At 44.1% G+C, this 23,476-nt stretch overlaps 1 protein-coding gene across 1 annotated transcript in view; it reads left to right on the forward strand.

Annotated features, from left to right (window-relative positions):
- wdr1 (WD repeat domain 1) overlaps window positions 1–23,476 on the forward strand; it is a 75,537-nt gene that overhangs the window by 28,712 nt on the left and 23,349 nt on the right. The window contains exons 8-9 of the mRNA XM_055639093.1: window positions 4,052–4,285; window positions 19,624–19,711. Coding sequence (XP_055495068.1) covers window positions 4,052–4,285; window positions 19,624–19,711 — 322 coding nt within the window. The remainder of the gene's footprint in view (window positions 1–4,051; window positions 4,286–19,623; window positions 19,712–23,476) is intronic.

A 23,476-nucleotide genomic window follows, 5' to 3' on the forward strand; every position in this document is an offset into this window, starting at 1 on the left:
TTGGTTGAAAGGAAATAGTAAAAATTGGAAAGAGCCATGGTTTTCAAGGGGAAATTGGACACTTGGTTCGGAAAAAGAGAGAGATCTACAATAATTATAGGCAGCATGGAGTAAAGGAGGCGCTTGAGGAGTATAAAGACTGTAAAAAGAATCTCAAGAAAGAAATTGGAAAAGTTAAAAGAAGATATGAGGTTGCTTTGGCAAGTAAGGTGAAAGTAAATCCTAAGGGTTTCTACAACTATATTAATAGCAAAAGGATAACGAAGGATAAAGTTGGTCCATTAGAGAGTCTGAGTGGACAGCTATCTGCAGAGCCAAAAGAGATGGGGGAGATATTGAACAATTTCTTTTCTTCGGTATTCACCAAGGAGAAGGATATTGAATTATGTGAGGTAAGGGAAACAAGTAGAGTAGCTATGGAAACTATCAATATCAATGAGGATCAAAGAAGAGGAAGTACTGACACTTTTGAGAAATATAAAAGTGGATAAGTCTCCAGGTCCAGACAGGATATTCCCTAGGACATTGAGGGAAGTTGGCGGCGCGACTCACCCGTTGCAGCGGCCCCTACAGCCTGTCTGTCTTTTTTTTATTTTTTGTCTAGTTAAATGTAGTGTTTGGTGTTTTTTAATAGTATTTTTAAATGTGTAAATGTGGGGGGCGGGGGAAACTGTTTTAAATCTCTTCCCTGTCCGGGAGACTCGACCTTTTCCCTGTCGGGTCTCGGCTGTCGTTGGGGCCTAGCACTGTGGAGCGGACTCCAGCCTGAATGACCCGGGGGCTCGGGAGACTGCTGAGCTGCGGACTACTCACCATCGTGGGGCTGGCCAGCCTCGGAGCGTGGGGAGCGGTGGTGACTCGCTGCTGCGACTCGACTCCTGGGGCTCGGAGGCTCCAGCAACGCAGCCCCAGGTCCGGTGGACTGGGACATCGGGAGCTCGCGGGTCCGGGGGGAGAGAGACCGCTTCCCGGAGCTCCCGCAACGCGACTTCTCCAGCCGGTGTCACGGGGTTGGAACAACCCGGACCGGGACAGTACATCACCCGGCACGGCTTCATGGCCGTGGGACTCACCATCGCCGTGGGGGTTCCAACCTTGGACTTTCAGACCGGGAGCGGGGCCGTAAATCGCCCCGCGCGGCCTAAAATGGCCGTGGGACTCATCATCGCCCGCCTGGGGCTTGGACATCGGGAGAGACACGGAGAACAGGGGAGAGAAAAGACTTGCCTTCCATCACAGTGGCTTCACTGTGATGGATGTTTGTGTGAATTTAATTATGTGTATGTCTGTAAGACAGTGTCTTTGTTTGTATGGCTGTGGAAACAACATTTCGTTTGAGTCTCACTGGGGCTCAAATGATAATAAATTTGTATTGTATTGTATTGTATTGTAGAAATAGCAGGGGCTATGACAGAAATATTTCAAATGTCATTAGAAACGGGAATAGTGCCGAAGGATTGGCGTACTGCGCATGTTGTTCCATTGTTTAAAAAGGGGTCTAAGAGTAAACCTAGCAATTATAGACCTGTTAGTTTGACGTCAGTGGTGGGCAAATTAATGGAATGGATGCTTAGAGATAATATATATATAAGCATCTGGATAAACAGGGTCTGATTAGGAACAGTCAACATGGATTTGTGCCTGGAAGGTCATGTTTGACTAATCTTCTTGAATTTTTTGAAGAGGTTACTCGGGAAATTGATGAGGGTAAAGCAGTGGATGTTGTATATATGGACTTCAGTAAGGCCTTTGACAAGGTTCCTCACGGAAGGTTGGTTAAGAAGTTTCAATGGTTGGGGATTAATGGAGGAGTAGCAAGATTCAACAGTGGCTGAATGGGAGATGCCAGAGAGTAATGGTGGATGGTTGTTTGTCAGGTTGGAGGCCAGTGACTAGTGGGGTGCCACAGGGATCTGTGTTGGGTCCACTGTTGTTTGTCATGTACATCAATGATCTGGATGATGGTGTGGTAAATTGGATTAGTAAGTATGCAGATGATACTAAGATAGGTGGGGTTGTGGATAATGAAGTAGTTTTTCAAAGTCTACAGAGAGGTTTATGCCAGTTGGAAGAGTGGGCTGAAAGATGGCAGATGGAGTTTAATGCTGATAAGTGTGAGGTGCTACATCTTAGCAGGACAAATCAAAATAGGACGTACATGGTAAATGGTAGGGAATTGAAGAATGCAGGTGAACAGAGGGATCTGGGAATAACTGTGCACAGTTCCCTGAAAGTGGAATCTCATGTAGATAGGGTGGTAAAGAAAGCTTTTGGTGTGCTGGCCTTTATAAATCAGAGCATTCAGTATAGAAGTTGGTGGGATATAATGTTAAAATTGTACAAGGCATTGGTGAGGCCTGGGTTTCAGCAACTAAGTTACAGAGAAAGGTTGAACAAGTTAGGGCTTTATTCTTTGGAGTGCAGAAGGTTAAGGGGGGACTTGATAGAGGTCTTTAAAATGATGAGAGGGATAGACAGAGTTGACGTGGATAATCTTTTCCCACTGAGAGTAGGGAAGATTCAAACAGGGGGACATGACTTGAGAATTAAGGGACAGGAGTTTAGGGGTAACATGAGGGGGAACTTCTTTACTCAGAGAGTGGTGGCTGTGTGGAATGAGCTTCCAGTGAAGGTGGTGGAGGCAGGTTCGTTTTTATCATTTAAAAGTAAATTGGATAGTTATATGGACGGGAAAGGTATGGAGGGTTACGGTCTGAACGCATGTGTATGGGTCTAGGGGAGAATACGTGTTCGGCACGGACTAGAAGGGTCGAGATGGTCTATTTCCGTGCTGTAATTGTTATATGGTTATCAATGGAGATAAGTGAACTAGTGTCTTCAGTAGCCATACATGCCCAGGTCATAACAGCCCCCCCAGATGAGGTGGCATGCTTTGGATCTTGGGCAGTTCCTTCTCGCCTCCATACTTTGATCTTGCCATCACTCTGATATGTTAATCTTCGTCACATCTGTCCACCAGACCTTTTTCCAGAACTGTGATTACTCTTAGGTACTTGGCAAACTATAACCTGGCCATCCAATTTTTGTGGCTAACCAGTAGTTTGCATCTTGCAGTGTAGCCTCTGTATTTCTGTTCATGGAATCTTCTGCAGGCAGTGGTCATTGACAAATCCACACCTGACTTCTGAAGAGTGTTTCTGTTCTGTCGGACAGGTGTTTGGGGATTTTTCTTTATTCTGGAGAGAATTCTAATGTCATCAGTTGTGGAGGTCTTCCTTGGCCTGCCAGTCCCTTTGCAATTAGTAAGCTCGCCTTTCTTCTTAATGATGTTCCAAACAGATGATTTTTGTAATCCTACAGTTTGGCTGATGTCTCTAACAGTTTTATTCTTGTTTCTCAGTCTCATAATAGCTTCTTTCCCATTCTTTGGCACAACTTTGTTGATAAACAGCAAAGTGTTGATAAACAGCAATAACAGTTTCCAAAGGTGATGGAAAGACTGTACTGAGAGCTGTCATACCTGCATTAAGGCAGCATTTAAACACACCTGAACAATTACAAACATCTGTGAAGCCATGTATCCCAAACATTATGGTGCCTTGAAATGGGGGCGGGGGGGGGGGGGGGGGGGGGGGGGGGGGGGGGGGGGGGGGGGGGGGGGGGGGGGGGGGGGGGGGGGGGGGGGGGGGTGGGGGGGGGGGTGGATAAACGCTGCTGTAATTTCTACATGGTGAAACCAAAGTGTTAATAAAATCTGATAATGCACTTTAACCACATGTGCTTTTTTTTTTCCTTTTTTTTTTAAATTACAAATCTCAAATTGTGAATACAGAGGCACATAAATGATGTGTCTTTGTCACAAACATTATGGAGGGCACTGTATATATTTCAAGTGGGCTATCAATCCCACAACTTTTTGACTTGAGGCGAGACTGTTGCCAACTAAAGCATAGCTGACACTCGACATGGCGCCTGAATGACTTTTTCCTTTACAGATTAAAACATTCTGCAAGTTTCAAAGGCCATTTAACATACCAATTCATTTAAATGCCATGTGTTAATGCTTATGGATTTTTTTCCCCTTCAACAGCTTAGTTGGAGTGATGATGAGAAATATCTCCTTTCTGCATCTGGTGATAAGACTGTTAAGCTCTGGGATGTTGAAACCAAGACTGCAACGACAACATTTAACATGGGATCTGATGTACTGGACCAACAATTGGGCTGCTTGTGGCACCCAAAACACCTACTGAGCATTTCACTTTCTGGATACATTAACTACCTGGATAAAGCAAATCCCAACAAGCCTCTCCGCGTTATCAAGGTATTGAACTAGCATGTGCATTAGATCTAGCAGTTGTGTATGAGGTGCCAAGAGAATGTTATAAAATGGTATGACAATGCGGTCTCACAATTTCATTATGTCATAAGTTCACCAGAAAATAGCATTTATCTTAAAAATAATCATTTCGATTTTTCCTAATAATGGCATGAAATAAAAATATTATGAATTGCTCTGGATATCATAATTATAAAGTTATTTTACTTTAACAACTTGCAGATTATACAAGGGTAGCATGTTACCTTTAATGTAAAACATTTTTCAAACTTTCTGGTGTTCCATGATGTTAAGTTTAAGTTCGCATTTGTTGTCACATGCACCAATTAAGGTACAGTGATATTTGAGTTACCATACAGCCATACAAGTAAAAAAAAGAATGCAATGCACAATAATTTTAACATAAACATCCACGTTGGAATCAACGTTCCTCACTGTGATGGAAGGCAATAAAATTCAGTCATCTTCCTCCTTTGTTCACCCGTGGTGGTCGGGGCCTTGAACTCTCAGCACTGCCTTTGCTGACGACCCGATGTTAAATCCCTCTCATCGGGATGATGGAGACTCCAGCGTCGGGACGGAGAGGAAACACTCCGCGACATGGAGCTCCCAGGTGGCCTTCTCTTACCGGAGACCGCGGCTTCATGGTGTTAAAGTCCACAAGCCCCGCGGTCGGAGCACTTCCACAGCGATCCTCAGCAAAGGATCGCCCACTCCGCGATGATAAGTCCGCGCTTGCGGCTTGAAGCTCCAGGCCGGTCTCCATGAAAGGCCGAACCAATCCAGTTGTTAGACCGCAGGGAGGGGATGGAGACGTGACCCGGAGAAAGATCACATCAGCAAGTTTTTTTTTGTGTAGACGAATTGGTACTGACTAAATGTTCATGCACTCAACTGATATTGTGTGAAATTAAGCAAAAAGCAGAATGCTAATTGTATTTTGTTCCTGGAGTCCAACTTTGGGGAAATTGGGCCAACGTCAAATGGGACTACAATTACAGTTGAGGCTTTTGGAAAATACTCATAAAATGTTACTTAGTTTAAAAATAGAGCTCGAAGTTACAGATACAAACAAAATGTTAAATAGTTTAAGCAGATATATTCTTTGACTAAAGTATATTCTTTTGCTTGTTATTCTCCCCTCGCAGCACTCCCTCCTCATCATTCATCCAATTAAAGGTAGACACAAAAGGAATGGGTAACGTTTCAGGTCGAGACGCTTCTTCAGACTGAAGAAGGGTTTCGACATGAAACCTCACCCATTCCTTTTCTCCAGAGATGCTGCCTGTCCTGCTGAGTTACTCCAGCATTTTGTGTTTACCTTTGATTTAAACCAACATCTGCAGTCCTTCACATTCATCTAATTAAATTGCCTTATATAATATGTTACTGGCAATTTAAATTTGCTCAGAAAATCTGATCTAATCTTAAAAGTAAAATAATACATTTAAGGTTGCAAGTATTTTAAGCCTCAAGATCATTAAGCTGGTTCTGCACTGTGATGACAGCTGTAGCAAATCCTGTATTACTGTTTTGGCAATCTGTGCCATTAACTCTGGAATTAATAGGAGTTTAAATATTCTTAATAAACATAATCATAGAAACATAGAAAATAGGTGCAGGAGGAGGCCATTCGGCCCGTCGAGCCATCACCGCCATTCATTGTGATCATGGCTGATCGTCCCCTATCAATAACCCGTGCCTGCCTTATCCCCACATCCCTTGACTCCACTAGCCCCTAGAACTATCTAACCCTCTCTTAAATCCATCTAGTGATTTGGCCTCCACTGCCCTGTGGCAGGAAATTCCATAAATTCACAACTCTCTGGGTGAAAAAGTTTTTTCTCACCTCAGTCTTAAATGACCTCCCCTTTATTCTATGACTGTGGTCTCTGGTTCTGGACTCGCCCAACATTGGGACCATTTTTCCTGAATCTAGTTTGCCCAGTCCTTTTTATAATTTTATGTTTCTATAAGATACCCCCTCATCCTTCTAAACTCCAGTGAATACAGTGAAGCTCAGCACTTCAACTCCCTCTCCCACTCCGTCTCCGACCTCTCTGTCCTGGGTCTCCTCCATGGCCACAGCGAGCAGCACTGGAAATTGGAGGAACAGCACCTCATATTCCGCTTGGGGAGTCTGCATCCTGGGGGCATGAACATCAAATTCATCCAATTTTGTTAGTCCTTGCTATCTCCTCCCCTTCCTCAGTCCCCCTGCTGTCTCCTCCCATCCCCCAGCCTTCGGGCTCCTCCTCCTTTTTCCTTTCTTGTCCCCGCGCCCCCCACCCCCGATCAGTCTGAAGAAGGGTTTTGGCCCGAAACGTTGCCCATTTCCTTCGATCCATAGATGCTGCTGCACCCGCTGAGTTTCTCCAGCTTTTTTGTGTACCTTCCAGTGAATACAAGCCTAGTCTTTTCAATCTTTCCTCATATGGCATTCCTGCCATCCCAGGGATCAATCTCGTGAACCTACGCAGCACTGCCTTAATCTCAAGGATGTCCTTCCTCAAATTTGGAGCCCAAAACTGTACACAATACTCCAGATGCGGTCTCACCAGAGCCCTATACAACTGCAGAAGAACCCCTTTACTCCTATATGGAAATCCTCTTGTTATGAAGGCCAACATTCCATTCATTTCGTCACTGCCTGCTGTACCTGCACACCAACTTTCAGTGATCGATGTACATGGACACCCAGGTCTCGCTCTACCTCCTCCTTAACTTAGCTAACCCATTGAGATAATAATCTGCCCCCTAGTTTTTGCTGCCAAAGTGGATAACCTCACATTTATCTATATTGTACTGCATCTGCCCACTCACTCAACCTGTCCAGGTCGCCCTGCAAACTCCTAACATCCTCTTCACAGTTCACACTGCCACCCAGCTTTGTGTCATCCGCAAACTTGCTAGTGTTGCTCCTAATTCCCTCTTCCAAATCATTCATATATATTGTAAGCAGTTGCAGCCCCAACACCGAGCCTTGCGGCACTCCACTCGCAACTGCCTGCCATTCTGAAAAGGACCTGTTCACTCCAACTCTTTGCTTCTGGTCTGCCAACCAATTTTCTATCCATGTCAACACCCTACCCCCAATACCATGTGCTCTTAATTTTAGTCACCAGTCTTCCGTGCGGGACCTTATCAAAGGCTTTCTGAAAGTCCAGATACACTACACCCACTGGAACCCCTTCATCCATTTTACTTGTCACATCCTCAAAAAATTCCAGAAGATTAGTCAAGTATGATTTCCTATTCATAAATCCATGTTAACTTGGACTAATCCTTTTACTGCTATCCAAATGCCCCATTATTACCCCTTTAATTGACTACAGCATTTTTCCCACCTCCGAAGTCAGGCTAACTGGTCTGTAATTCCCCGTTTTCTCTCTCGCTCCTTTCTTGAAAAGTGGGATAACATTAGCTATCCTCCAATCCACAGGAACTGATCCTTAATCTATTGAGCATTGGAAAATGATCACCAATGCGTCCACTATTTCTAGTGCCACCTCCCTGAGGACCCTGGGATGCAGACCATCAGGTCCAGGGGACTTATCATCCTTCAGTCCCATTAGCCTACCCAATACTATTTCTCGCCTAATGAACATTTATTTCAGTTCTTCTACCCCCTTAGATCCTCTGTCCTCCAGTACATCTGGGAGATTGTTTGTGTCTTCCTTAGTGAAGACAGATCTGAAGTACCTATTCAACTCTTCTGCCATTTCCTTGTTGCCCATATAATTTCAAACGAGAGTACAATTAGTAGAGCAAAGAGGAAGATACAGTTTACAGAATATAGTATTGTAGTGCTTTCTGTTCCATTAACAGATATGTGAAAAGAAAGAGATTAGTTAAAACAAATGTAGGTCCCTTGCAGTCAGAAACAGGTGCGTTGATCATGGGGAACCAGGATATGGCGGACCAATTGAATAACTACTTTGGTTCTGTCTTCACTAAGGAAGACATAAATGATCTGCCGGAAATAGCAGGGGCCCGCGGGTCAAAGGAGGTGGAGGAATTGAGTGAAATCCAGGTTAGTCGGGAAGTGGTGTTGGGTAAATTGAATGGATTAAAGGCCGATAAATCCCCAGGGCCAGATAGGCTGCATCCCAGAGTACTTAAGGAAGTAGCTCCAGAAATAGTGGATGCATTAGTAATAATCTTTCAAAAACTCCTTAGATTCTGGAGTAGTTCCAGAGGATTGGCGGGTAGCAAACGTAACCCCACTTTTTAAGAAGGGAGGGAGAGAGAAAACGGGGAATTACAGACCAGTTAGCCTAACATCGGTAGTGGGGAAACTGCTAGAGTCAGTTATTAAAGATGGGATAGCAGCACATTTAGAAAGTGGTGAAATCATTGGACAAAGTCAGCATGGATTTACGAAAGGTAAATCATGTCTGACGAATCTTATAAAATTTTTCGAGGATGTAACTAGTAGCGTGGATAGGGGAAAACCAGTGGATGTGGTGTATCTGGACTTCCAGAAGGCTTTCGACAAGGTCCCACATAAGAGATTAGTATACAAACTTAAAGCACATGGCATTGGGGGTTCAGTATTGATGTGGATAGAGAACTGGCTGGCAAACAGGAAGCAAAGAGTAGGAGTAAACGGGTCCTTTTCACAATGGCAGGCAGTGACTAGTGGGGTACCGCAAGGCTCAGTACTGGGACCCCAGCTATTTACAATATATATTAATGATCTGGATGAGGGAATTGAAGGCAATATCTCCAAGTTTGCGGATGACACTAAGTTGGGGGGCAGTGTTAGGTGTGAGGAGGATGCTAGGAGACTGCAAGGTGACTTGGATAGGCTGGGTGAGTGGGCAAATGTTTGGCAGATGCAGTTTAATGTGGATAAATGTGAGGTTATCCATTTTGGTGGCAAAAACGGGAAAGCAAATTATTATCTAAACGGTGGAAAGGGGGAGATGCAGCGAGACCTGGGTGTCATGGTACACCAGTCATTGAAGGTAGGCATGCAGGTGCAGCAGGCAGTAAAGAAAGCGAATGGCATGTTGGCTTTCATAGCAAGAGGATTTGAGTATAGGAGCAGGGAGGTTCTACTGCAGTTGTATAGGGTCTTGGTGAGACCACACCTGGAGTATTGCGTGCAGTTTTGGTCTCCAAATCTGAGGAAGGACATTATTGCCATAGAGGGAGTGCAGAGAAGGTTCACCAGACTGATTCCTGGGATGTCAGGACTGTCTTATGAAGAAAGACTGGATAGACTTGGTTTATACTCTCTAGAGTTTAGGAGATTGAGAGGGGATCTTATAGAAACTTACAAAATTCTTAAGGGGTTGGACAGGCTAGATGCAGGAAGATTGTTTCCGATGTTGGGGAAGTCCAGGACGAGGGGTCGCAGCTTAAGGATAAGGGGGAAATCCTTTAAAACCGAGATGAGGAGAACTTTTTTCACACAGAGAGTGGTGAATCTCTGGAACTCTCTGCCACAGAGGGTAGTTGAGGCCAGTTCATTGGCTATATTTAAGAGGGAGTTAGATGTGGCCCTTGTGGCCAAGGGGATCAGAGGGTATGGAGAAAAGGCAGGTACGGGATACTGAGTTGGATGATCAGCCATGATCATATTAAATGGCGGTGCAGGCTCGAAGGGCCGAATGGCCTACTCCTGCACCTAATTTCTATGTTTCTATGTTTCTATTAATCTTTCAAGAGCAAAATAACCCCCACCCCCAATAATCGTGGGCATGCATTCTTTTTTTTCCTCCCTCAAAAGTCAAAAAACAGAATATCACCATATTAGTCACAGAACAGAATAGTGGAAACATTCAGAAGATCACAGCCCCTGTGTAAAAAGAAACACTACATGTCATGAAGATTCTCTGATCTAAAACTGCATTTATCTTTCCATAGATGCTGTCTAATCTTTTGAGAATTTCCATATTTTCTATTTTATTCCAGATTTCCAGCATCTACTGTTGTTTGATTTTAATTATCCTACAGTTTTTATTATAGATTGCTCTGCACCAGTGGCTATTTCACTTTGGGTAACATGTTGCCTGTAGAGATATAGCAGCCATTGTACAAAAAGGGCCATTTGATCATTTTAATTGCACCCAACCCCTCTAAATGCCAGTTCCAATTTGCCAGTAATTTATCCAGCTTTTAAAAAGAGCCAGCGCTACCTTGTCTCCAAAGCTCAACACTTATATTCCCGTTTTATTCAGACTTTTTTTGCATGTACAACCTATAAATATAATTTAGTGTGTGTGTATTTATTTGCTGTATAATCTGAACTACGTTTCTAAAGTTTGGGATAAATGCACATACACTTGAATAGCTAGGATTAGAAGCAGTTGAATTCAAAGATTGGTGCAATTTCCATAGTTGGAATGGAGGCCAGAAATGTTGGTTGTTGCCTGGACTAGGATTATAGGGAAAGGTTGGGATTCTATTCTTTGGTTTGCAGGAGGATGAGGGATGATTTTTATAGAGTTGTATAACATTTATGAAAGGGATAGATCTGGTAGATACATGGTCTCTTGCCCAGAGTAGCTGAATTGTGAACCAGAGGACAAGGGTTTAAGGTGAAGGGGAAAAGATTTGATAGGAATCTGAGGGGTAACTTTTTCACACAAAGGGTGGCAGGTGTATGGATCAAGCTGCCAGAGGAGGTAGTTGAGGAAGGGACTATTGTAACATTGAAGAAGCAGTTAGACAGGTACATGGATGGACAAATTTGGAGAAATATGGACCAAACGTGGGCAGGTGGGATAAGTGTAGCTGGGACATGTTGGCTGGCGTGGGCAAGTTGGGCCTGTTTCCACACTGTATCACTCTTGACTATATGAATAAATAAGGCAACAGTGTAAGTAAGAATGGGCTTTCATCTGGATCTGGGACATGTCTGTAGATTAGTGGCTCGTGTTATGAGTCGTGCTTTTGTAGTTACGCCCACTAGCTTATTAGCGTCGCGGTCTACTGCACTCCGCAGTCTGAAGTGAACTCTCAAGTGAGAGCTTGTAGTTGTTTATTTCAAATAAACAGTGTATAACTTGACATGGTGTGAGACCTTTATTATTACAAGGACTCCAAACCAACATGGTGTCAAAGTTTACAATCTCACCCTCCGATTGATTATATTGTTTTTATATTAGTTTATTTTTTTAACTACGATTATTGCTGCTGCTCAGAAAGCCGGATATCTTGGTGTTTGATGCTGATCTTGCAGAGCGATGGCGTGTGTTCGAGGAAGATTTTTCAACCTACATTGATGCTGCTTATCCGAATGCAGCACCCGCTCTTCGTGCCTCGATTCTCCTTAACTTAGCAGGCACTGAAGCTGCACGACGTGCCAGAAGATTTCACTATGCACTGGCTGGTGTGGGTGATAATAACGTACAAATTCCAGCAGAATATCCTAGCTCCCGGTTCCCACAAACAGATGATGACAGCACAGAGATTAATGTGCATGCTTTGTCTGTTTCAGCGTCCAACCTCGAACCCAAGGTCAAACTGCTCATTAACGGCAAAAACTCTCTATTTTAAGGTTGATAGCGGGGCTCGTTGTAATGCTATCTCCTTGGCTGTCTTCCAACAGCTACAAAATACAGAAGCTCTAACTCGGACAACTGCTTCACATCTCTTTTAATGGTGCAGTACTGCACCCTATCGGCCAAGTAAAGCTACGTTGCCATCTCAATGCGCATGACCACATCCTGGATTTTTACATGGTATGTGAGAAGGTACCATCCATACTGGGTGCCGATGCATGCCATGACATGGCAATCCCAGTTGTTCGTCCAGCTCGTAGGATTCCCCATGCTATGTGGGATCGAGTACACAGTGAACTTAACAGAATGGTGGCTCTTGGTGTGCTTCCTCCCGTAACAGAACCCTCAGATTGTGTCTCCTCAATGGTTGCCGCTACTAAGAAGAATAAAGACGATATACAGATATGTGTTAACCCCAAGGATTTAAATACAGCAATTAAGAGACCACATTATCCAATGAGTTCAGTGGACGAGATTGCGGCACAGATGGCCGATGCAACTGTATTCACAGTGCTAGATGCCAAGAATTTATTCTGGCAGATTCCACTGTAATGTAAATCCTCCAAGCCGACAACTTTCAGTACACCGTTCGGACAATATAAAATTTTGAGAATGCCCTTTGGTATAAGTCCTGCCAGTGAAGTGTTTCAACAATCCATGGAGCAATTGTTTTCCGGATACCCTTGCTCCTTCGTAGTGGACGATATCCTCATTGCTGGGAAAACAATCGAGGAACACGATGTCAATCTGACAAACATATTGAAGCATACAGAGGCCATCCATCTCAAACTCAAGCCCAAAAAATGCAAATTCAGAGTGAATGAGGTAAAATACCTAGGCCATATATTTACCTAGAATGGCCTGAAAACTGATCCAGCGAAAACCAGTGCCATTAATGAACTCCCAGCACCCACTGGCATGCCCAGCTTGCAGAGGTGCCTTGGCATGGCGAACTATTTGAGCGAATTCATTCCTGATTTCAGCGAAGCGTCAGCCCCATTACGCCTTCTCACACAGAAAGACACTGCTTGGACCTGGCATGAACAACAACAGACAGCATTTGACACTCTTAAACGGTAGATGTTGGCCACCCCTACTCTAGCGTACTTTGATCATAGACTACCTGTTACACTTGCATGCGACGCCTCACAACATGGCCTGGGCGCTGCATGCCTTCAGAATGATGGCCATGGCAATAAGCCTGTCACCTATGCCTTGCGCACCATGTCTGACGCAGAACAACGTTGCGCCCAAATCAAAAAGGTATTACTAGCGGTTGTTTTTGCCGGCATCTCTTTGGTCGCACAGTTACAGTTGAAACCGACCACCAACCTCTTATCAGCATTTTTAATAAACCTTTTCATAACTCTCCAGCGCGCCTACAACGGATGTTACTACAACTTCAAAAATATGACATCGTCCTCGCCTACAAACGTGGAAAGGATATGCACCTGGCAGACACTTTCATGTGCACCTCGGAAGACCTGCGAGGATCTGCCCTCGCAGGATGATGACTTTATCATGATGTCTGTATCCTTCATCCCTTAATCATGGATGGAGGACTTAGTTGCCCACAGTGCCACTGACAAATCCCTACGGACCCTAACCTCTGGCCAGACAAGCACTATAACGTTCCTTTGCCAGTCCGACCTTTCTTCCCTGTTCGGGATGAATTAGTGCTACAAGACGGGATTGTTTTAAAAGGACACGAGACCGTGGTTCCTGCTTTGTTGCATCACCGGTATTTCGACACTGTCCATGCAGGACACCCAGGCACTGAAGCCACTGTTTCACGGGCGAAAAGCATGTTTTACTGGCCTGGCATGGCCGAATACATCAACAACAATGTGGCAGCTTGTGCTGTGCAATAGCATGGCACCTCATCAACAAAAGCAACCACTTCTGCCACATCCTGAACCTGCGCTCCCATGGTCTACAGTGGCAGCTGATTTATATGAGAGGCACGGCAAGCAGTACCTGGTGCTCTTGGATTCAAAATCAGGGTTGTCCGGCATTGATTTTTCTCAGCAGCCCCACTTCCAGCGGCGTGATTTCGAAATTATCTCGTCATTTTTCAATCCATGGTTCTCCAGGCAAGCTGTTGACTGACAATGGCAGCCAGTTCAGCAGCCAACAATTCAGAGTTTGTCAGACGCTGGAATTTTCACCACATCACCAGCAGCCCTGAGTATCAACAATCTAATGGGCTGACTGAACAGGCTGTTCGAAGTGCGAAACGACTCGTGGAGTGCTCTCACAGGGCCAAATCTGACGTATTCCTGAATTTGCTCAACTTGCGCAACATTTCCCGTGACACTGCCTTGGGTTTCCCTGCTCAACGATTATTGTCAAGGCAGACCCGTACCCCGTTGCAGAACAAATGTTAATCCCACATGTCTTTCCACCTGAGGATATTCAAACCATGTTACGACAGAAGTGTGGCATACAAAAAAAGTGGTTCGACAAGACGAGCAGGCCTCTGCTGCTATTGACCAAAGGACAGGTGGTCCGCTTACAGACTGACAAAGGCCATGACCATGTTGGGGTGATTTCTGGTCTAGCTTCGGAGCCACACTCATGCATTGTTACAGCCGATGGCGGCACCTACCGACGAAACCGACAACATCTTCTGCCTGTGAAGGAGCCAATCCCTCCTCTTTATTATCCGGATCATACAAGTTCATTTAAATCTGCATCTGGTGGCCCTAGCATGCTCTTGCCAGCACAACAATCCATGCATGTGACAGTTCCTCTGTCTGTCCCATCTTCGCCTGTGCCACAGTCTCCTGCTTTGACCCCAGAGGCGTTGGTCCACTCCCCCACGGTGGTGAAATCACCAACTCTGTCCCCAGAGGAGAGGAATGGAGATGGCCTCTATCGTACACGTGCCGGTCGTGTTAGCAGGCCGGTCGTGAAGTATCCGTACTATGTTTGACTACATACGTCTGTCATCGGTAGTGATTTTTGCTTTGTTTAGTTATGGATATACAGTGTTATTGATTCTTTAAGAGGAGGAATGCAGATTAGTGGCTCATGTTATGAGTCATGCTTTTGCAGTTACGCCCACTAGCTTATTAGTGTCGCAGTCTGCTGCACCCCGCAGTCTGAAGTGACCTCTCAAATGAGAGCTTGTAGTTGTTTATTTTAAATGAACAGTGTATAACCCGACATGGTGTGTGGTCTTTATTATTACAAGGACTCCAAACCAACAATGTCCAAACTATTTCCCACTGGTGAATGTACGATCAGTTGTATATACTTGGATCAGGTATTGTAAAATTAGTCCAGCATTTCTAAACCCGAGTTTAGTTACCAAATTGCATGATATTTTTGTAAGTAATTTCATGCAGTAGTCCTTTCAAATATTGTAAATGTTGTTTTGTATTGTAGCTCATTCTTCTGTGACATTATCTATGCTTTAATTTAACTTCATGAAGCCTTTTGAGGCTCCATTACCTTTAATGTAGTGATTATGATTCTTCAGAGGTTTAAATATTAGAACAAGATTTAACCTTCAGCAGAGGACAGTGGGTTAGCATATGATGAACATTTGACAGCACTGAGCCTCCACTCTAACTGAGTTTAGAAGGTTGAGGGAAGACCTCATTAAAACTTGCTGAATAATGAAAGGCTTGGATGTGGAAAGGATGGTTCCACTTGTGGGAGAGTCTCTGACCAGAGGTCATAGCCTCAGAATTAAAGGGCACTCTTTTGGAAAGGAGGTGAGGAGGAACTTCTTTAGACAGAGAGTAGTTAATCTGTGGAATTCATTGCCACAGACTGCTGTGGAGGTCAAGCAGTTTTTAAGGCTGAGATAGGGAGATATGGGGAGAAGGCAGAAAAATGGGATTAGGAGGCAGATCAGCCATGATTGAATGGTGGCATAGACTCGATGGGCTGAATGGCCTAATTCTACGCCTATAACTTGTGACGGTCCAAGTGTCAGAATAACTGATTTTGGTTTCAGATGATATTGTTACTTCATAAATTGAAAGATTTCAAATATTTACTTGTTATGTTGAAGTTTTAATTTGTTTTATGCATGAACATTTGTTCACATTTACCAATTGATCTGTGCGTAGCGCTGTTCGGTGCCTGTCTTGGTGCGGGAGGCATAAGATACAGGTAGTAAAGTCCCATCAGCAGATGTTTGCAGGCAGCGCCCAGCCCGTATCGTGAGGCATCGCAGGTTACCTTGACGGGGCGCCTCGGGTCGAAGAATGTCAGGGTGGGAGCGCTGGCCAGCTTTGACTGTAAGGAGTCAAATGCTTGTTGATATTGCTGGAACCAGGACACGGCAGTATCCTTCCGAGTGAGTTGTCTCAGCGGCGAACTGAGCTAACTGAGGTTCGGTATGAACTTTCCCAGTTAGTTCACCATGCCCAGGAATCGTTGTAGGCTTAACACATCAGTGGGGGCTGGCATTTCAGTGATGGCAACAGTTTTCTTCGGATTGGGTTTAAGACCGTCAGGAGTGAAAACGTGTCCAACATATGTGACCTCTGGAACCCTGAACTTGCATTTATTAGGGTTGAATTTCAGGTTGATTTCACGTGCCCGGTCCATGATAAGCTTTAGGTTGTTGTCATGCTCCGCTGTGTCTTCCCCATATACCAGGAAATCATCAATGATGATGGCACATGGGAGTCATTGGAACGCTGTTCCATGTTTCTCTGGAAGACTTCGCTGGCTGAGTTAATGCCGAATGGCATTCTGAGAAATTTAAACCTGCCAAACTGTGTGGCAAAGGTGGTCAGGTTTGATGACTCGTCATCTAGTGGTATCTGCCAAAACTAGCTTTTTGCGTCAAGGACGGAAAATACTGTTGCTCGCCTTATCTGCGCAGCGCCGTCCTCGACGGTTCTCATAGGATAATGTGGACGCCTGATGGAAGCGTTTAAATCTTTTGGATTGATGCATACACGAAGCTCGTCTTTGTCCTTCTTAAGGGTGGCAACCATGGTGGAAACCCAGTCAGCGGGCTCGCTGATTGAGGCCATGTTTTTTAGTTCAGTCTCAAGTCTGTCTTTCATAGCATGTGGCACACGGTGGGGGGCACGGACGACTGGGTCAACGTTGGGGTCAATGGATATAGATAATAGTTGCAGGAGTAGGCTATTTGGCCCTTCGAGCCAGCACCACCATTCAATGTGATCATGGCTGATCTTGTATGTCACAGGCAGCTTGCCTAGTTTGCCATCTAATAGATCAGGGTATCTGTTTTTCAGGTCCTCAGATATTAGTAGCTTGTGAACAGACTGGTCAAAGGAGACTAGCCCTGAGTCCTGGCATGCATGGATGACCAGTAGAGTCACAGAGTCCGATTTTAAGATATAGAAAGTTATGATTTCTTGTTGTGTTTTTCAGCACGCATTTGAAAGTAGTTCTTCCCAGAGGATACAAAACACATATTATAGCGGTACAGCAGGCTGTTAGTTGTTAGTTCATCATTACCGCTTCCAAGACTGACCATAGCAATGTTACAAAATTTTGAGATTTAAAAAATCAAGTCTGCAATTTATCCCGTCAGATAAAGCATAAACAGAAGTTTAATTTGATACCTAATTCACTTTCATATCTTCAGTATTTAAAATGTTATGGCCATTTTCATACTCGGAAATTAGCACCTTGTTCCCTATTGATTTTCCATTGACTTAACACAAAAGTTGTGATCAAGGACAGTCAAATGGCCATAACTTTATTAAAAATTAAGAGAACAGAAAGACATTTTCAGTTATTATAGATTGAAGCATTCTGAAACAAATATTAAACAATCTTATTTGGATGACCTGAAATTAAAGCATATAATTAGTTAGTTACCCAATTGTAGCTAATTCCAAAATTCAATTACTAGATCTAAACATCTATCCATTTCTTAAGAAAAGATTAACATTTTTAAATAGCCTAAGTGTCCAAAGCACATTCACACAAAATTCACAATAAAACATGATTTTTAAATCGCATTGACATTAATTTATAGGCCAAATGGAGGGAATTTAGTGTTCAATTGTTGTAAATTAATGGCCATTTAAATCAGCTTGCGAGTGGGGTTTTCTGGAACGCGATGGTTTGGAACGTTGCCATTGCGGTGGATTTGAAGCCCATATGCGGCATGAAAGATACTGCGGGTTTGAATGGGCCCCCAAGTCACGTACTCGCAACTTAAAATTTTGAATAAAGGGATCTTAAGAAGCACTTTTTAATGTAAAAATATTACCTTGCCTTACCTTACAACCTACCTTGCCTTGTCCCCTACATAAGATCCGTCCCGTTGTCGGCGTTCGCGGCTTTAGAGGATGATTTTTAATCTACTATAACAATTAAATAACCCAATTTAGTTTTAAAATAGCTGCAGCGAACAAATTTTAAGACACTACTACTTTTAAGACAACAATGACAGCAGTGTTGAAATGTGAATAGCATGAATCTCCCTGCAACAGGTTCAGAATATTTACCTCCATTGCCTCTAAAATGCTAGGTTCTTGATAACTTGCTGATTGATTCTGTATTTTTCTAGTGATAAATGGTTTTTAAGAACATGTGCACTTGAAAGAGGAAGGAAAAGACAAGGTCCTCTGAGTCTGGCAGGATCTTTGTATTACTCTGTAATACTTCTTTATTTGTACAGAAGGTTTTTCTAAATTGGGAATTATGCCAAAAGGTCCTTTTAATGACAAATTTGCATGATAGTTATATTGGTGGAAAATGTATCCAGTAAAATTTGACTCTTATAATATGTATGGAACAATATAGTGGTTTAACAGAAATAAGTCTAAGGGGACAGCCACAGGGACTGGTGTTCCATGTATGCACACAAATGCATATAGGAGTTTATCCAAATTTACTTCTTAAATGCAGTATGCTATATAATACACTACATGGTCCAAGACTATCCCATAACATTCACTCATTCTACACTGCCGCTCCACAGACAGGGCAGCACAATGGCGCAGCGGTAGAGCTGCTACCTTCCAGCACCAGATACCTGGGTTCAATCCTAACCATGGGTGCTGTCTGTACAGAGTTTGTGTGTTCTCCCCGTGGCCTGCGTGAGTTTTCTCCCGAGTGCTCCAGTTTCCTCCCACACGCTAAAGACGTAGAGGTTCGTGGGTTAATTGGCTTTGGTAAAATTGTAATTTGTCCGTAGTATGCGTAGGATAGTGTCAGTGTGTGAGGATCACTGGGCGACGTGGACTCCGAGCCGAAGAGCCTGTCTCCATGCTGTATCGCTAAACTAAACAAAAAATCTTGGTTAGCTTTATCTCAGGAAATGATTGTAACTAACTAAGAAATGAACCAATTTTTTGAGGTGAATTTCATAGTTTAAGATGCACAAAAAAAATCTCCTTTAGTACACGATAAGAATTGGTAACTTCAGTCAGAGGTGTCACCACAGTTTTTTAGACTTTTAAATGTAACCAAAAAATTACAATGCCCTTTTGTTAATTGTTGAAACTATAATGTTACCCATTCTTAATCTAAAAGGCTGTCCTCTGCACAACTGGAATAATCACTAGAATCTCGGTAATGCAGCCTTTCCTTGTGCACTCCATAACAACTAACTTTTATTAAATACCGATACAACATTACAAGTATTGTTGGTTGATTGCTTTGAACTAATTGACCAAAGTGCATGTGTTATCCTTTTGGGACGCGTGTTTTAAAGCTTTTTTGTATTTGGCTTTTCTTTCACCTATTTGATTTGTACGTTGCAAGTTGGATTGTTTTGCAAAGACAACTAAATTGTGTATTTTTACATTTGCGCATATATGTCATATAACGTTTTGATAATATTGTTTTATTTTATAGGGGCACACCAAGTCAATTCAGTCGTTGACTGTTCATACTGATGATGGGAAGCAATCTATCTACTCAGGCAGCCATGATGGTCACATAAATATCCTTTTTATTGTTGGGCATATTTTGGCTGGAATAATTTGGTTATGAATAATTTGGTTTCATGCCAAAGTAGCAAACTGCATAGCTTAGAGCATATTAGACGATGATTATTTGGTGGCTTTTTTATTAATTTTCTCAATTACTTTGTTTTATTAAACTGTTTTATTTAAGCAGTAAAACATTTCCTGCTCTTGCTGTCATCCTGGTTTAATCTTTGAATTATTTTCCCTAAACAGATATTATATGAAATGTATTTTAGCAAAACAGCAACTTTTTTTTCTACTGTATATTTAAGTGCGGCCCTTAACTGCCTGAAATTGAAGCATTACTCTTTATTTATGAAATGGGTAAAGAGTATTTCATAGGAATTCTGCATCTCCTCTGATCATCATTGTAGATTAATTTTTAAATCCACTTGATGAAGTAGAAATTAACCCATTTTAAACCTGGTTCCTAGTGAAGTAAACTTATCTTCATGTAAGCTTCTGCTAAATACATTTGCTTTATTTGAATGATATATTTAACAAATTTCAGGCATTCATTATTTTTTGGCTGTGAAGTTGATCATCCTATGCAATGTATTCATAAGATCATAAATGATAGGAGCAGAATTATGCCCTTCAGCCCATAAAGTCAGCTCAGCCATTCGATCATGGCTGATCTAACTCTCCCTCCTAACCCCATTCTCCTGCCTTCTCCCATAAGCTCTGACACCTGTACTAATCACTAATCTATCTATGCTGTAAAAAAATATCCACTGACTGGCAAAGAATTCCACAGATTCACCACCAACTGACTAAAGAAATTTCTCCTCAACTCTTTCCTAAAAGAACATCCTTTAACTCTGAGGCTATGACCTCTAGTCCTAGATTTTCCCACTAGTGGAAACATCTTCGCCACATCCACTCTACCCAAGCCTTTCACTATCCAAATGTTTCAATGAGGTTCCCCCCTCATTCTTCTAAATTCCAGCAAGTACAGGCCCAATGCCGAAAAACACTCATCATAGGTTAACCTACTCATTTCTGGGATCATTCTTGTAAACCCCCTCTGGACCCTCTCCAGTGCCAACACATCCTCGGATATGGTGCCCAAAATTGCTCACAATGTTCCAAATGCAGCCTGACCAGTGGCTTGCAGAACCTCAGCATTACATCCCTGTTTTATATACCAGCCCTCGAAATAAAGGCTGCCATTGTGTTTGCTTTCCTTACTACCGATTCGACTTGCAGTTTAACTTCTTGGGAATCCTGCACCAGCACTCCGAAGTCCCTTGGCACATATGATTTCAGGATTCTCTCCCCATTTAGAAAGTAAATCTACGCCTTTATTCCTACTACCAAAATGCATTACTCCCCTCTTTGCTACACTATATTCCATCTGCCACTTCTCTGCCCACTCTCCCAACCTCTCTGTCCTTGTCTGCAGAGTCTCTGCTTTCTTTGCACTCTCTGCCCTCCACCTATTTTTGTATCATTTGCAAACTTAGCCTATAAGCCTTCAATCCCCTCATCCAAATCATTAGAATACAACAGGAAGAGCTGCGGCCCCAGCACAGTCTTGCAGAACCGCTAGTCACTGGCAACCAACCAGAAAAGCCCCCCTTTATTGCTACCAACTCAACAAAAGTAAAATCAAAGAGACACTTGGACATATTCGAGCCAGCACTGCCGTTCAATGTGATCATGGCTGATCATCCCCAATCAGTACCCCGTTCCTGCCTTCTCCCCCATATCCCCTGACTCTGCTATTTTTAAGAGCCTTATCTAACTCTCTCTTGAAAGCATCCAGAGAACCTGCCTCCACTGAGGCAGGCTGCCTCCCTGAGGCAGAAAATTCCACAGACTCGCCACTCTCTGTGAGAAAAAGTGTTTCCTCGTCTCCGTTCTAAATGGCTTACTCCTTATTCTTAAACTGTGGCCCCTAGTTCTTGATTCCCCCAACATCGGGAACATGTTTCCTGCCTCTAGCGGGTCCAAGCCCTTAACAATCTTATATGTTTCAATGAGATACTTGCTCATCCTTCTAAACTCCAGAATGTACAAGCCCAGCTGCTCCATTAGCTCAGCATATGACAGTCCCGCCATCCCGGGAATTAATCTTGTAAACTTACGCTGCACTCCCTCAATAGCAAGAATGTCCTTCCTCAAATTAGGGGACCAAAACTGCACACAATACTCCAGGTGTGGTCTCACTAGGGCTCTGTACAACTGCAGAAGGACCTCTTTGCTCCTATATTTGAGTCCTCGTGTTATAAAGGCCAACATGCCATTTGCTTTTCTTCACTGCCTGCTGTAATGCTAATCTTAGACTAAACAAGGACCGCTCCCGTTGTACTCCCTCCAAACTTGACGCATTTTAAATTAAGTATGCTTTGTTTACCTTCACTCAAATTAGTTGGCACAGAAAAACTGGCCCTTCAACCAACTCGTCCATGCCAACTGCACACAATACCTATCCAGGTGTGGTCTCACTAGGGCTCCATGTACAACTGCTCTGTGCAGAAGGACCTCTTTGCCCTCGTTATTTGAGTCCATAATCGTGTTTAATCCCAACCTATATATTCCTGAGTCCTCTTGTTATAAAGGCCCTAACCCAATGTTGCCATTCCTGTAAATCTTCTCTACATCACTGCATCTTTCCTTTAGCAGGTTGACCAAAAGTTGCCTTCACTAGCCTATCTGTCCAAGATACCAATTAAAAGGAACTGATTTACTTGTAGATCCCTCTACTCTACAACACTTCCCAGGTCCCTTCTGTTCACTGAAGATCGTGCTCTAATTTATCTTCCCAAAATGTAATACAGGTGCACAACCTTTTATCCGGAGTTCCAGAAACCGAAAAGCTCCGAAAACCGGCCATTTTTTCCAGATGTCGTCTGCGCACCAAAGCTCGCGTTTGGCGCCAAACTTGACCCAAAACGACCCACGGTCAACCCAGGTCTGTACTACTGTAGCGGCTGCCTCCTCCCTGGAGACCGGGAGACGCTTAAACATCTGTAAATCATTGCTTAAATGTTAGTCAGTTAGTTTGGAGGGCTTTTATGTGAAGGGGGGTGAAGGGGTAAACTTTAATTCTTAGTCCCCTACCTGGTCGGAGAGGCCAAGGAGCGGTCAATGCCTTACCGGGTCTTGCAATTTCCGCAGCGCTGTGGCCAGTGGGGACGGCCGGTTGTAGCTCCGACCCCGGCAACTCTACCCCTGCGCGAGGCGCTCCAAATCCAGCGCGGCCCGCGGCCGGACGCCCCAGCTCCGCGAATGTCGGGAGTCGGCGGCGTCGCAGCGCTGGGATACCAGGCGGAGCGGGCAATGCACACGCGCCGTGCGGGCAAGCTCCGGAGCGCTGTGGCCGCCGACACACAACATCGCGGAGCGTCGCTGGATTTGGAGCCGCGCAGCCAGGAGTAGAGTTGCCCGGAGCTACCCGGCGCCGGCGGCGGGGGGGACGGAGCCCCAGCTCCGCGGCGAGCGACGCTCGCGAATGTTGGAAGAAGGCGGCCACAGCGCTCCGGAGCTTGCCGCACGGCGACCCGGTAAGGCATTGCCCGCTCCCCGCTGGTATCCCAGCGCTGTGACGCCGCCGACTCCCGACATTCTCGGAGCTGGGATGTCCGGCCGCGGGCCGCGCTGGATTTGGAGCGCCTCGCAGCCAGGGGTAGAGTTGCCGGGGTCGGAGCTACAACCGGCGCCGCCCGCGGCCGGACGGAGCCCCCAGCTCCGCGAGGTTGGGAGTCGCAGACCAGGTAGGTAGGGGACTAAAAATT

The sequence above is a fragment of the Leucoraja erinacea genome, chromosome 1 (assembly GCF_028641065.1).
Source record: "Leucoraja erinacea ecotype New England chromosome 1, Leri_hhj_1, whole genome shotgun sequence".
NCBI lineage: Eukaryota > Metazoa > Chordata > Chondrichthyes > Rajiformes > Rajidae > Leucoraja > Leucoraja erinaceus.